General features: G+C 40.7%; 1 protein-coding gene across 5 annotated transcripts in view; it reads right to left on the bottom strand.

Annotated features, from left to right (window-relative positions):
- Positions 1 to 2,734: 2,734 nt before the first annotated feature.
- Positions 2,735 to 14,506, bottom strand: part of LNX2 (ligand of numb-protein X 2) — a 59,778-nt gene continuing 48,006 nt past the window's right edge. For all 5 annotated transcript variants that reach the window (XM_036404081.2, XM_036404085.2, XM_036404083.1 and 2 more), the window contains 5 exons: positions 14,162 to 14,308; positions 11,795 to 11,972; positions 9,874 to 10,105; positions 7,962 to 8,120; positions 2,735 to 5,138 (listed from right to left, as the gene is read on the bottom strand). In XM_036404081.2, the coding sequence (XP_036259974.1) occupies positions 5,003 to 5,138; positions 7,962 to 8,120; positions 9,874 to 10,105; positions 11,795 to 11,972; positions 14,162 to 14,308 (852 nt within the window). In that variant the 3' untranslated portion in view covers positions 2,735 to 5,002. The remainder of the gene's footprint in view (positions 5,139 to 7,961; positions 8,121 to 9,873; positions 10,106 to 11,794; positions 11,973 to 14,161; positions 14,309 to 14,506) is intronic.

The raw sequence follows: 14,506 nt of genomic DNA, 5'->3' as shown, positions 1-14,506 counted from the left end.
AGTTTAATATGATTAGAAAGCTCAATTGTATAACCAAGGGGTTATACTCTTTATCTATTCTAATCTGATTAAAAGGCTTCTCTTCTGTAGCTTTCCACAATCACTTTATAGCAAAACCTGGGAGCAAAGCAACCAGCACTTTGGTTTGTTCCAGATCATACAAAATACCAAATTGATTCCTTAATTGTGTACTTAATTCCTTACCCTACAAAGCTGTGTCCAAACTGCAAACCTGGCTTGTTTGGCTTTAGTGGAGCTGTTCACTGAGAAAGGGATGTGGAACCAGAGGCCCAGGCTTGCCCTAAGGCTCAATAGCTGCCTGCTGATGGGCAGAAAAAAGGCATTTTTGGTGTTGCTGCCTGGTGGTTTTGCATCACCATGTACTATGCTTTGGGGTAAAAAGAGATTTGGCAGATGAGCCCCCTACTCAGCAGAGGTTATTCTGTGTGCTATGGATCCATAGGGTTAGCAAGCATAGCTAAGTTAGAGAGTGCTCCTGATGTGTTTGTGTCAACCCCTGCACCTTAGAAGTGGGGGATGGTTGTTCTGCAGAGCACCTCCCTCTAAGGCCCCCCAAAACTGAGTCACCACCAGGACCACCAGCTGCCATGGAGGTGAAGCTGGCATTCTCCACCACAGCAGGCTGCTGTGGGACGCAAAGTGGCCTCAAAGCTGTCTTCTCTCTAAACATCAGCCACGGTCTGTAACAGGGTCTCTACACCTGGTTGCTGTGGCTAAGCCATGGTAGGAAAGGTCTGGAAGTCAAGGCTACTACTTGTGAAGGAGAACAAAGAGGGGCAGCCCCTCCTAGATGTGGCATTTACCCTTTACAGTCACAGAGCAGGCTCTGCCCTTCCATTTCATGCCCAATTCCTCCCCAGCTTGTGATGGGAGCACTTGGCCCTCATCCCTCCTTGTGCACAGAAACTTGGCTTTCCCCACTGAGGAGCATGCTGTTTGTTTGGCTGTGCTTACAACCCAGACTCCCCCAGCCAGCCTTTACCAGCATAGCTCAACAACAAAAACAACCCCCAAACCCAACCATATTCCTTCTCCTTCTAATCAGCTCCAGGCCCAGTGGATGCCACAGCTGACACTGAGCAGGCTGTCTGTAACCAGACTCTTGAGCTGATTTGATTTCTGAGTTTCCTGTGTGACTCTACAGAAGGGATTTCATCACCACTGTGTCAGCTGCAATGCATCACTGACATGGGTGTTGCATCCATACTCTGCTGATATTCAGGAGACTCAGCCACGTGAGATATGGCAACAAACAGAAGGGCAACATCAACATTTAGTTAAGAGTAAGATTTCTTATCCATATAATGTTATTTGAATTGTTCCAGAAGTATAAGTAAACCTTCTCATCCTCTGAGCAACATGTAATTTAAGAATTGTTCTTCACTAGCAAGACAGATTTATTTCAGGTGTGACAAGGCCTCTCCTTTCTCTATGTGTCTACGAAGAACCACTTTTTAGGTAAGCTCGCTCACCTAGAAGCTGCCTGAGACAGCTGGGATGAGGATGTTCACTGACCTTCCTTGGCATTACACTACCTTTTCCCTTGTCCTGCCTGGCATGCACACACCTTTTAAGTCATCAGGATCTCCTACCTGAGTTTGTTACTGCATGCTTATGAGCCATTAAAATTGCCTCAGAAGTAAATGGTCAAGTTTCTTTTTTAAAAAAAGGAATTTGCCTTGCTTCTGATGTTGTCTGGGTCACATTCTGAGAACCAAGCTCAGATTTTCATAATATCCACCTTGGATCTATTACAGAATTTTAAAATATATTCTTACTATATATTTTGCATTCTTCTGTGGCATTGATTTTCCCCTCAGTTGTTCATGACTGTAAGCAGAAAGTTTAGCATGGCAAACAAGCTTTCTAAATTTCACTTTATTGGCATGCTGTGATACAGAATAAGCTCTTTTACATTCTTAACTGGGGATCCCCAGGGTTGTTTGGAAAAGGTGTTCCTTCCATGAAGTGCCAGCACACATATGACCAAGTCCACCACCTTACACAAGCTCTGTGCACCTCCCCCTGCAGCAATGAACTCAATTATCTGTCTGTAAAACCAAAACTCTGATAGTATGGCTCCTACCTTACAAGAAACACCAGACCTCATAATCTACTGGCAGATGTGGCAGGTTTCTTCTGCATTTCTGTACACAGGCATGGTTCTCTTTTAAAGGAACTCAGCTCAAGTTCTTAACTACTGCAAGGAGCAGCAATACAGAGTCTGGGCATCTTTACTGCAAATCACTGAGAAATTGTTTTTAGACTCATTCTAGCATTGTAGACATCTAAGGATAGAGCATCCTTGCCTGCAGGAGATGGAGATGGGAACTGATAACCAGGAGGCTCAAGTTGCAGCTGTAGAACTGATGTTTCCAGCAAGACTGTCTCCTTGCATCAAGTCTCTGCTGTGAAAACATCCTCCAGCTGATCAGTACCAGCTGCCTTGGAGGGGGAAAGAGGAAACGCTACTTGTGGCAAAGTACCATAAAGCACAGATCTTACCTCCACTTTAGAAACACTTCTCAGTGCTGGGATTAATGGTTAAACAGCTGGTGTGTCACCCTGGCAGGATGAGCATACCCTCAGACCCTTATGGTACATTCACTAACTGTAATTTGTGATAAATCACAGGAGAGAAAAAATTATCTTTAAACCAAGTCTGCAGCGAGCTCCCCGTATCTTTTGCAAAGAGTGAGACGACACTTCTGAGTTATTACAATGTGTAGAATGAACTTTTATTTTCATTCATCCTTCATTAATACCATACAATTAGATAGCAATATTTGGAAAAAAATAATATTGAAATAATTTAAAACAGAAGGCACAGAAAACCAAACCCAACTATGCTGCTACAAGAGAAAGGGGAAAGATGATTCAGGAAGTGAATTTATTCTGAAGTTTTATCGCTTAGATATTCTGATCAAAAGCTACAGCACACAGAAACAAAACTGCACAGCTTAAGCTAACCCATGCTTTTGCTACATTTAACATATAAAAGGAAAAAAAAAATTCTAAAAATATTTTTTCAGTATTTTGAATGAAAAGTGTAATTTTTAAAATAAAAACCACTAAATCTAGTACATATGTCAAAAACTTCCCTAAAGCCTACACACTAAGATGTACTTCACAAAAAAGTCTGCATAAGGGCAAAGCATACAGTTAAACACCATCTGGGAATGGGAGAAAACTGGTTCTTAATCAGTTAGAGTATCAAATAAATTTGGTGTTTGCTTCAGAAACAAGGATTCTCACTACAGTAATATACTGGAGAGGACATTCTTTTGTATTTTAATATTATGAAATTAAACCAATAGTATACATTACAGAGAGGAATAAAACCATATGAGATTTTAAACTTTTTTCTTTTTTTTTCCTTTTTTTTTTTTTTTTTTTTTTGCAAAACAGTAACTTTATTTCTTTTGAAAACAAAGCTACTGGAATTGATGACATGCGATAATATGCCCTGATATTACACCAGCTAAGTTTGAAAATAAAGTTCATGCTTCACAATTGAAATATGCTGTGACTCTCAAATACATTCTCTGGTAATTAATAATACAATACAGAGGTCATTCATAAAATCAGTTCAGGTTGGGAACCTGGTTTATAAATGAAGCTCTTTTCAAATATTGAGAACACTGACAACACACAGGGTTAGCTCCAGGTCAGCACATTTCTTTCTGTGCTCCACCCCTCTTTTCTTAAACAAGTGGGTGCTTAGCCTGCAAAAATCATGGAAAGGCAAAGTCTAGAAGTTACAGGTTGGTTTGTAAAAATATTAAATACAATCCAAGTCAAACTGTATTACTGACAACTTAATAGCAGGTGCTCTCTAAAGGGAAAAAAAAAATATCCTGAAATGCAAAAGAGCTCTTTTCAGCATTTGATATCAAGGCATTTGCACATTTGTCAAGAGGTGACAGTAAGAGTGAACTTTGCAGCTTACTTTTGCAGTTGGACTTGAAATCAAAGAGCTTTCCTTCTAGCCTGCTCACCTGTAAACCATAACATATGGTTTCTTAATAGCTTGCTTTTTTCCCTGGAAATAATTCTCTCATTTAGAAAGTACTAGTCAAAGTATTGTTTCCACACTTGAATAAAGAGAGCTGACAACTACAATAGAAACGCTAAAAATGATTCCATAAAAATGTTCATCAAAATTCTCTGACATAGCAAAACATTCATTTGTAAAGTAAAGTCTAACATTGCAAGCCATTCACTCAAAGGAAACCTTGGGCACATGAATCCTTGCCAGCATTGCAACGGGAATTACTTCCGTATTTCTTGTGTAGGGTACAAACTCTGTAATATATTAAAGTTTCCTAACAAAGAGTCCAATTATTGCACTTTATAAAAATTCTAGTGATATCAGGCTTTTTTCCTACTTTTCTATGAACATTGATGCCTAGTAAGAAAAATTTGGGGGACCAAGTAATTTGTGATGAGTAAGATGGAATACTTGAATCAGTCCAAAATATGGGGGATCAAACCAGAAAGGTTTACAAAATGAAGAGATGTAACCTTTGGAAACAGGTTTTGGTTCACAGCAGCAGACAGATGTGTCATTCTGGTACTGACACATGTTCTCTTGCCAGGAAGAGAGGGCACATGAATGTTACATTTATATATCACAACACAACTTGAGGACTTTGCAGAGAAACCCAAGGAACAGCTAAGTTCTTCTGCAGACCCTACAAGCCTGATGGGAAAAGCTCAATGATAGCCAGAGTGGAGTGGGGGTTTCTCTGTGAGCTCGAATATATCTACATTTGTGTCAGCAATAGACATAGCAAACAGGAATAGCTATTTCAGGATGGCAGAACAGGTAGAGTAAGTCTGAGAGGCCTGTAAAAAAAGAATACAGCAGTTTTGGCCCAGCTTTAAACCAGCTGTATCAATAGGGGAAAAAAAGATAGAGGAGATTTTTGTGCCAGCTATCTAGAAAAAGATGCTGCTTGAACCAAAGTGATTCACAACTCTATATGAGGCTTCCAGGCCAGCAAATCACAGTTAAAGTCACTTTGTTCCTCTGCTCCTTCAGCATGGGAACGAGTGCAGAATGACTCATTCCAACCGTGGATAGTCCGTTTACAGCAACAATCATATCACCACACCTAAAAAACACAAGAAGAAAGAAGAACACATTACGAGACCTGCTCTGCAGTAATTAGCACACACCAACAAACAGCACTTCACTGCTGGGGTGGTAGGAGGTACATACTTTCCCCCTTTGCATCAGGCTGGAAGGTGTAACTAGAATTCCCAAAGCAGTTCAATTTGAAGTCTGTCCTACCACTGAAAGACGCCCTGGCTCATTGCAGGAGTGTTGGACAAGGTAACTTTTAAAAGGTCCCTTTCAACTTCCAACTATTCTAGGATTAATCTGAAACTCATCTGGGAAATTCCCAAATCATTCTATTTCCATGCTAATACCAAGATAGTTCTGCATTAAGAGCTGACTTGTACAGAAGCATGAGAAGAGATATTTGGGAAGACCTAATGGAGTCAAGAGAAGATGAGATAGCATGTGCATGACAGAAGCATTTCTGTTTGTTTGTGTGGATTATAACACATTTACACCAAACATGCCTTTGCTGTAGGAGGTGTAAGTAAAGATATTATGGTTACCAACCAACCACATTCCAACTAAGAACCTTGTTTTCAGTGGCTTATGATTTTGTCAAATATAACCATTTGGCTTGAAATGTCCCTCAGCAGATGGTTCAATTGCAGCATCTCTGCGTTTTGGATTGGGTAACAGAACTTGTGAGGGTGCCATTTGCTGGCCCTGAGAAAAATTACCTCAAAGGGTTAAGTTCTGGTTTTTAGAACCTCAATAAAAACTTCAAAAATGCACCAAATTTATTTCTGTATTGAGCATGTTCCTTCTCTAGACACCTCTGCTTTGCAACTTGAGTGTGTGACATTCCCCAGACTAGTCAAATGTGACTTGGAGATCAAACAGGACTTGTCCTGAAACTGATCCTCTCAAGTATTGGAGGCACCAAAATGGGTTGCAAAAAGATGCTCTCCTGAGCTTTCCCTAGGTCAGAGCAGAGGAAGAGGGAGCAGAGTTAGCAACACCAGTCAAATGTGCACTCAAAAGTCCTCTCCTGAACCAAGGAACCCCATCGCCCAAACCAAAGTGCTACAGTTCACTGAATGACATCTCACTCCCACAGCCTTTCCAAGGAAGCCATTTTGCCTTCTATAAAATCACACCAGACAGATCATGTAAGCAGAAAACTGTCTAAACTATTGAACTGTGAAGTTATTTATTCCCTTCCTCTCCAGCCTAACATTTAGATAATTTAAACAGAACAGAACAGCTTTAGAAGAGACCTGTCCCACGGTAACTCCAGGTGCAGGTTCGAAGGGGCTCTCCCTTGTAGCTGGCCCATTTTTAAGTCTGTATTTTCAGTAGAACAGACATTTGAAAAGAGAGCACTACGTCACATTATCACACAAGAGCATATTTTCCATAGGTTACAAGGGGGTAAATGTGACCATGATGATTCTTCCACTCTTCTTAGGAATGATGCTTGAACTTCCATTTGTGTAAAGACTTCTAGTTATTAAGTCCCTAATCTGAAATTATTTGAGTTGAACTGAGATCTTTAATTTAATCCAAACTGTTCCACAGTTTAAAAAAAAAAGTAATTTTATGTTCAGCCAAGTTATTTTTTCATTTATTTATTTAGTCACTGAACTGAAAAATCAATTACTGTCAAGGCTCTAGGCATAAGTACATTCTTTTCTTAAGTCGCTTTGTAAGAAAATCTGCATGTAAAAACCATGCCACGAAACTTCAAGTTGTATATTCTTGACTACCACCTTCACAAAAAATCAAGTTTATGAACAAGAGAACAATCCTTAATGGGAATTTTAAGTCCTAGTTCTGAACTAATCCTACATGAGGCTAAGATATATATCTGGATACTAAACCTGGGAGCTGCATCCAAATGTAACGTGTAAGTAAAATCATACAATCTTTAAGGTCAGAAGGGACCTCAGGAGCTCTACAGCCCAACCTTCTACTGCAAGCAAGGTCAGCTGTAAGCTCTGACCAGGACTCTCAGGGCTTTACCCAGCAGTCACAGAAACCTCCAAGGGCAGAGACCATGCAACTTACACCATTGCCTGACCATACTCATGGGGAAATAGTTTCTCCTCATACCCAACCTCAAGCTTTTTAGTTCAAGTTGCTCCTGTTGTCACTCATCCTCTCACCCTGCACCACTGGGCCCTGTCTCCTTGACAATGTGCAGGTAAGTACTGGAAAGGGCTGCTGGCTGCCCCTGAAGCCTTCTCCTCGTGGGGCAAGCGCTCCAGCTCCACCATCTCAGGGGCTTCTGCTAAACTTGCTTCATTTATCAGTGAGTTTCCTGCCAACTAATGACAGGGTAATGCCATGGGGACTTGGGTCCTTAACAATCTTTTCAGAAGTCTTTATCATCTGCTTTCTTGCCCTTCTATTAAAGCAGCAGCACCCATCTTCAGTATCAGTTTCCAGTGGCTTCAGAAGGCTATGTGAAAGCAGAAAGCAGTTTTGCCCACTTTGCAGAAATGAAGCTCTAAATTTTAGCTGTTTTATAGGAAGACAAAAACTAGCTAGTTCTGCACATATATTACAGTGCACATTCTCTTGGCCTAAAGCGGAGTTCAACAGGGAGATGGCAGGTGACATCAGCAGCACAGCTAGGGAAGATCACAGGAGATGCCATCTCCTCTGAGATGCCCCTTCCCCAACAGAAACACCCTGTTACCCCCCTGCATCCCACTCATCAGGGAGGGAAATGCACTACTGGGCTGCATGGTCCAGCAGCCCAAGATGCATTTCTTTAAGCAATTAGTTGCACATAACTATTTAAAAGTGGTTCATTATTGTTGATTTTATTACTATTTTTATTATTTCTCCCATTGCTACTTTGGCTTACTTTAATCTCCCATCGAAGTAGGCAGGAGTTCCCAGAACAATGGTTTTAATGAAGAAAGGCTGGTTAGTGTGGTTCTCCTCGTAGCCCCCGACGATGCTGAAGCCCCAGCTCCCCAGATTGCTCCGCCGCAGCACCACGTCATGGCAGCTGTGCAGGCAGCTGCGGAATGGAAGCACAGGACAACAAGAGAAAAATCCATGTATGGTTCTACAGTAGGCACAACATCTGCTATCTCATCATTACCACTGAGCTGAGTGTGGCAGAGAAGGGGAGGGATGGTGATTAGACCTCTGTTCCCAAAGTAATTTTGCAATATTCAAACCAATTACCAAAAAAACCCCACAATCTTGAGACAGAAAAGTGCTTTAAAAGAAGTAATGCAATGCTAGAATAATTACTTAAACACAGTCAACTCTTCAAACTGACAGTAACAGAACTGCATTTTATGGATTCCACAGGTGGCAACAATGTGGGTGGAAAATCAATATCTGATGCGTTCAGTCTGCAAGTCAAAAATGCAAAGCATTTGTCTTCCACCCCTAGCCAATTTAAGCTTTTACTACTTTAAGTAAAAATTAAAAACCCATGCACAATCTTCATTACCTCTGTACTGATTCATCATGAGCAATGAAAGTATAAATGACTAACCATTTTATTACACAGAATGTAAATAATTCAGATCACACTTCACTAACTATATGTTAGAATCAGCCCTAGTGAAAATTAATTCTCACCAGTGAAGATGGCAATGACTGTAACTTAAAAAATAAACAGACATAGAAATTAACTTTTCAGTAAGAAGATACCAAGTTCTTTACAGTTGTTTGTCACTGCTTTAAAGCACAATGCATAGCATAATGTTAGGAGCACACATGGCATCTGTTGCATGAAAGAAATAAACCTCTACATAGGAAATAAACTGCTGCTAAAGCATGAAAAAGAAGTATATTTACCAAAACTGAGAGCCATTTATTGAGATTACTCATTAATACTTAATTAGAAGATAAATTAATTGACAGTTAAACTCAGAAAAAGTGAAACCTCTGGAGGGCCAATGCATGGCTGTGTTATCTTCAGCTGCACTCTGCTCCGAGTCTGTCTGGTTCGTGTTGTGATTTTACACTTGAAGTACAGATCTGGTAAATCCATCACAGGGAAAGGAATAAACCTGCATGCCCTGGCTAAAGTTAACAACTCTACTAGCTGCAGAAGGAACTCTTCTTGGTAACAAGTGATGCCAGAATGAGATTATAGCTGCAGCCTCGAGAGAGTGAGGAGTACAAATGATGTCCAGCAGATTGCAGAGTAGTTAAGGGGAGGGAGCTTGCTGCAAATCTCTTAGAGTTTTTATGTTTGACAGAGATGGTAGTGGATTCTTGAAAAAAAAAAAAACAAACCCCAATGTGAGCCTATAGTTACACAGCTACAGTCTTGCAGTCTTGGCACAGGACATGTCAAGAGTCTGTCAGAATGGCCAAAATCTGATGCAATACTCTGAAGTTAAGTATTTGGCCTCATGAACTTAGGTAGCAGATTAGCAAAGAGACAGATGGATATATACTTGGTGGTTTTATTAGTAATTTCTCTGATTTTAGATACTCTACAGAAAGTCACAGTACAATAAAACAATAAAAAAAATATTAATTCTCTCTGAACAGAAGACTCCACCATTGGTAGTTACTATGTTTTGTGAAGGGATAAAACCAGTCTATTCATCTTTGAGTTTCCTAAGGAAACATTGCTCCTGTTCACAGCCCACTTTCTAAGCACACTGCCAACTGAATACAGTTGAGATGGCGAGGTAGAAATAAGAGCAGATGTGCTGCAACTATGCAGGTCTCTGCTTCTTTATGTCTCTTGCAGGACTTAGCTTGAAGCACCTAAATAAGTACTTTATCAATTAATTCTGTACCTTGGAAGTCCCAGCCACATGACCCAGGATGGTGACCAGCTGGCATCGTATTCATTTTCACTGATGGTACTCAATTGTTCCTCATCAGCCTGGGGCTGTTCCTCTACAATCTGGACTTCCAGGGCTTTCAGGGCAACTACTGAAGAGGCAGCACTAGCCTTCAGCATGGCCACGGCCTCGCTGTGACTCAGGTTGGTGAGATCAATCCCGTTAATGTTCAGCAGCACATCACCTGTACAAAGCCGCGAGAGAGAGCACATCAGTCTGACAGTCCTGCCCACCCACAGCACCTCCCAGGCCAGGGTCTCATTCCATAGTTTCAGTCCATCTTTGGACCTGAGACAGTCTGAACTAACAGACTGGGAGCTCTGAAGCCTTTATATTGTCAGTTTGAAACTTTATATCAAATTGGATCAGTGTAATTTATTTCCACATACACACCAAATACTGTGGCCTCTATGTATAATGCCCTGAAAATCTGAAATAGAAATTACTTAAGTACCTCATCAGCTTGGCTGCAACTGCTACTGCAGATGCCATGACACAACTGTTTCCAGATGAGGATCTTGAGTTCACCCTAACTTTAAAAGTGAAGGAAGAATGATGGCAGGAACAATGCAGGCACCTCAAAGTTCCCAATTATTGTAGACTGGTGAGGTTCCACAGAGTGCTTTAATTCATCTGTTTTTAATAACTCGTTACTTGGGAGAAGAAAACAGAATTCAAAAACTACTGGAAAGTCTGGTACAAAACTCAGTTAATTCAAAGAAAGAAAAGAAGTACCTCTACAAAGCTAATCTGGAAAATATCAAAGCCAGAAAAAGATTTCCACAATTTTAGTTTTACGTTTTTTAAGAAGGCCCAGGATGTAAACAACAATGTTATTAACTATCCAGTGGCAGACTCCTTTTCCACACAATGTCTCGCCAATGAAAGCCAGAAAAAACAGATCAAAAGTGCAAACACCTGGGTCACATTTGGTATGAGACTCAGTTTTTGAAAGGTTTTTCCTCCCAGTAGTTCTGTGGCTACTTTAATGTTACACAATGAAAGAACAATAGTGATTGTTCTATCAAGTGTGTTTTTCATAGTAGTACAGAAAAAGAAAGCATACCTGCTGGTGTGTGGGTGCAAATCTCCCTTTCTCAGAAACATAGAAGGATGCTCCCACACTGTTCTTTTAAATGTACAATCTGTGAAGTTTTTTCCCTAAATTTCTTTCCTGAAACATTCCGTAATTCTGTGAACTGTGAATCACAGAGATCCCAAAGGCAGTCTCTGATTCACATATGACATAACACATTTTAATCATCAAATGCTTTGCTATCCATTATGCAGGACTGCCTTCATCTATGCTGAGCCTAACCTCTGCCTCCTCATTCTCTTTTATAAAGCCAGGGAACAAGGACAGGTGTTGCAGCGCCCCCAAAGACCAGCACACTCATGATGTCCCAGAGGATAAGAAAGCTTTTGGGAACCAGATTAACACTGATGAAGCTTCTGGGCAAATTTCATGTGGGTCAGCTGTAGTCTGTCATCAGAGCTTCTCTGCTGTTCAGGTGTTATACCAGAGAGCAGAGATTCCTTGGACAGAGATGTAGTACAACCCACTAAATCACACATGAAAACAGGATGTGTCTGCATCAAGCAGACCCTCAGCTCAGGGGAATACCATCAGCTTTAAAGAATTTAACCATTCATTTCCTGATCTTATCCACTTCCCCTACTATCAAGCTGTAAACATCCCCTTCCCATGAAAGGTGAAAGTGCAACACTAAATACTGTATTCCATTATTAAATCATGAAGAAAAGCATCCATAAGCATTTTCCTACATCTGTGAGAAGATTTTTTGAAACCACCTGATTTCAGAGATCAAAAGCAACCAGAGGCAGCCCTGCCACCAGGGAAGGCCAACCCCACCTCGTTTAATCCTGCCGTCTCTCGCCAAGCACCCGTGAGGCTGCACACTTGTCACAAAGATGGGCAGTTCACCACTTTTGCTGCCTCTGCCTCCTGCCACTGTCATTCCCAGAGATTCATGTGGCTCTTTTTTCACAGTAATGTGCTTTTCTTGGCATGTAACACACTGGGAGAGATCCTGTTCAATAAGGATAAATAACATTGTTAAAACTAAGGAAGAAAAACCAAGCAAACCAAAACTGAAAACCAGAACAAATCAACTAAATAACAACACCCCAAAGCCACACTTTGGCACTTTAATGGAACAGTTTAAAATGACTAAGTAGCAGAAAGCAGCTTTGGCTGGATTTCTTCTGGGTCAAATCCCTGACTCCTCCAAAAAAGACCCCAATTCACCAACAAAAACCCCCTGGATGTAGATACTTGAACACAGATAGAAAGCTTATAAAGGCCTATCTTGAAATCCCACTCTAGTTTTTCTTTATATCCTACCCTGAAGAGGCTAAATTTTAGGACTGCACTACAAAACCATATGGTCAAAAGTCTGGAGACAAGCCAGATAAACATCTTTTAAAGTCTTGGTGAACATCAGCATTACTTCAGTTGTCAGTACAATATGCCACAGAACTACAAAGAAGCTCTTAAGAAATGAAAACATGTGTTTTCATGATGACAGTAAGAGACTCTTTAAAGCCCTTATACATCATGTTCTCTTTTGCAGCTGGTATGTAGAACCTCCCAGAGCACAAACTAAGGCCAATTGATGCTAATGGCTTGTAATGGGTACCTTGGGCAGCCTCCCTGATGATTATAATGAAGACTCAAGCTTGAAACAAGAAGAGATCCTATATTAAATTTTCCAACAACTGAATGATGAAGTTCAGCCTGTATTCAGTTCTGCTCAATAAAAAAAGATCTAAATCTAAATCAAACTAAATTTTATTTGCCAAAGCCTTTCCCTCAGGTTATTAAGTAAAAGATTCAAACCACTGCACATACACCTGTAGTAGCATCTTAAATTGACAGAATACTTGCAAGGAATCCAAAATAATGAAAGAAATAACCTGGGATATTCTTCAAAATGTATATACGTATATACTCTCCTGCCTTCTCTTGGAAAATGACAACATTGTCTTTGACCTCCAATGCCACGTGCTCCTGACTGGCTCTGCTCCTCACATACACATTAATGATGGAAGTAGCTATATGTAAACACACCACAGCTTATAAAGACAGTTCATTTCTCTGGCTTCAGGACTGGCTGCTGCCACACAATCATACAAACATATTTAAAGCCACAAGGCTTCAAAGCCAACTGCAGAGAGAAAGATAAATGATACAAAATACGAGAAACATTCACTTACTGTTACATGGGACTTCCAGTTTTAGAAGAGCCCACAAATGGCAGTGATCTGTGGGGGAAATACACTCATCCAACTTCGGATCAACTGTGGTAAGAGCACAGCTCATGCTGGCACATGCAAACTTGCCTCAAGCTCTGACACCAACAAACTAATCACTGTGTGGGTATGGCCCAGTGCTGTGGCCATGGTATTCAGGAGCCTCACCTTTATCCCTCAGGAGGAAAACAACCTTCCTAGAGCCTCATTTGTTCTCTTCTGAAATGATCCCCACTTTTAAAAGAAAATCCTATCAACACATGTTAGTTATCTCAACAGAAGTATATGATGCTACATAGTAAAGCAAATAGAGTGGACAGGTGGAAAGGTGGATTTGTTGACATGGTCAATATCACCATTATTTCACAAAGTCAACTTCTTAAGAGTGAGAAGTTGCATTTTTCTAATTACAAGGACATCTCGAGCACAGGCTCTATTTTAGCATTTCTTCCAAAGAGTACTAGCTTCATGAAAGTCTCTTCATTTTGCCTTTCTCTCCCTACTTGAGACTCAGCAGCCTTGCAGCCAGGACTGGTGACTCATGAAGGAGATGACACATCCCTGCAACATGCTCTTTATAAGCTGGATGGTGGGCACCTCACATCTTTCCTGGCTGCAGCCAGCACAGAGCAACAAAAAGTACAAGAGTCTCGAATGACAGCCCTTCCCATGCACGAGTACCAGCCACTGTCTTAGACAAGGTCTAACAACTACAGCTGTATGAACTCACGGAACTTGCTTCTTTCACTGTAGTCAGCAAATCCAAAAACATACTGAAAACCTGTTGTGTATCTTTTGTTCCTACACCACACATGATGCAGGACTTGAGAACTTGGAAGTTATCATCATTTTTTTATTAATTCGATTAAAAAAAATAATATAACCCTTTTTTCTAGCTTTGCCTTGCTACCCACACCAGCACATGAGTAAACCAGTATTTTTTCCTTTTAGAAGGAGAAGCACCAACCTTATGTGAGTTAGGTCTGCTGTGAAACAGCTGCTGGGACTGGTGTTGGTGTGAGCTGCTGTTGTGAGTCCCGGTGTCTCGGATAATGCTGACTGTCTGTGACTTCAGGGGTCTAGAGATGATCAAGTTCACTCTCTCCCCGCTTGCCTGTTGAATACATTAGGTCATCAAATGTCATCAAGTTTGAGAGGATACTGATTATTAGAAAGGGAGAAAAACATATGACAGAATGTGAAACAAGACAACAGCAGACCTTGTTTTCCAGTTCCTTTTTAGACTGCACACTACTTTACTTGCTTCATATTGCAATTCCGCCCAAAATGGAGGGAAAATTAACATTCCTCC

Source organism: Molothrus ater, chromosome 2, assembly GCF_012460135.2.
Source record: "Molothrus ater isolate BHLD 08-10-18 breed brown headed cowbird chromosome 2, BPBGC_Mater_1.1, whole genome shotgun sequence".
Classification (NCBI taxonomy): Eukaryota; Metazoa; Chordata; class Aves; order Passeriformes; family Icteridae; genus Molothrus; species Molothrus ater.
Note: the sequence above shows the minus strand (reverse complement) of the source record. Positions and strands in the feature narration are given on the sequence as shown.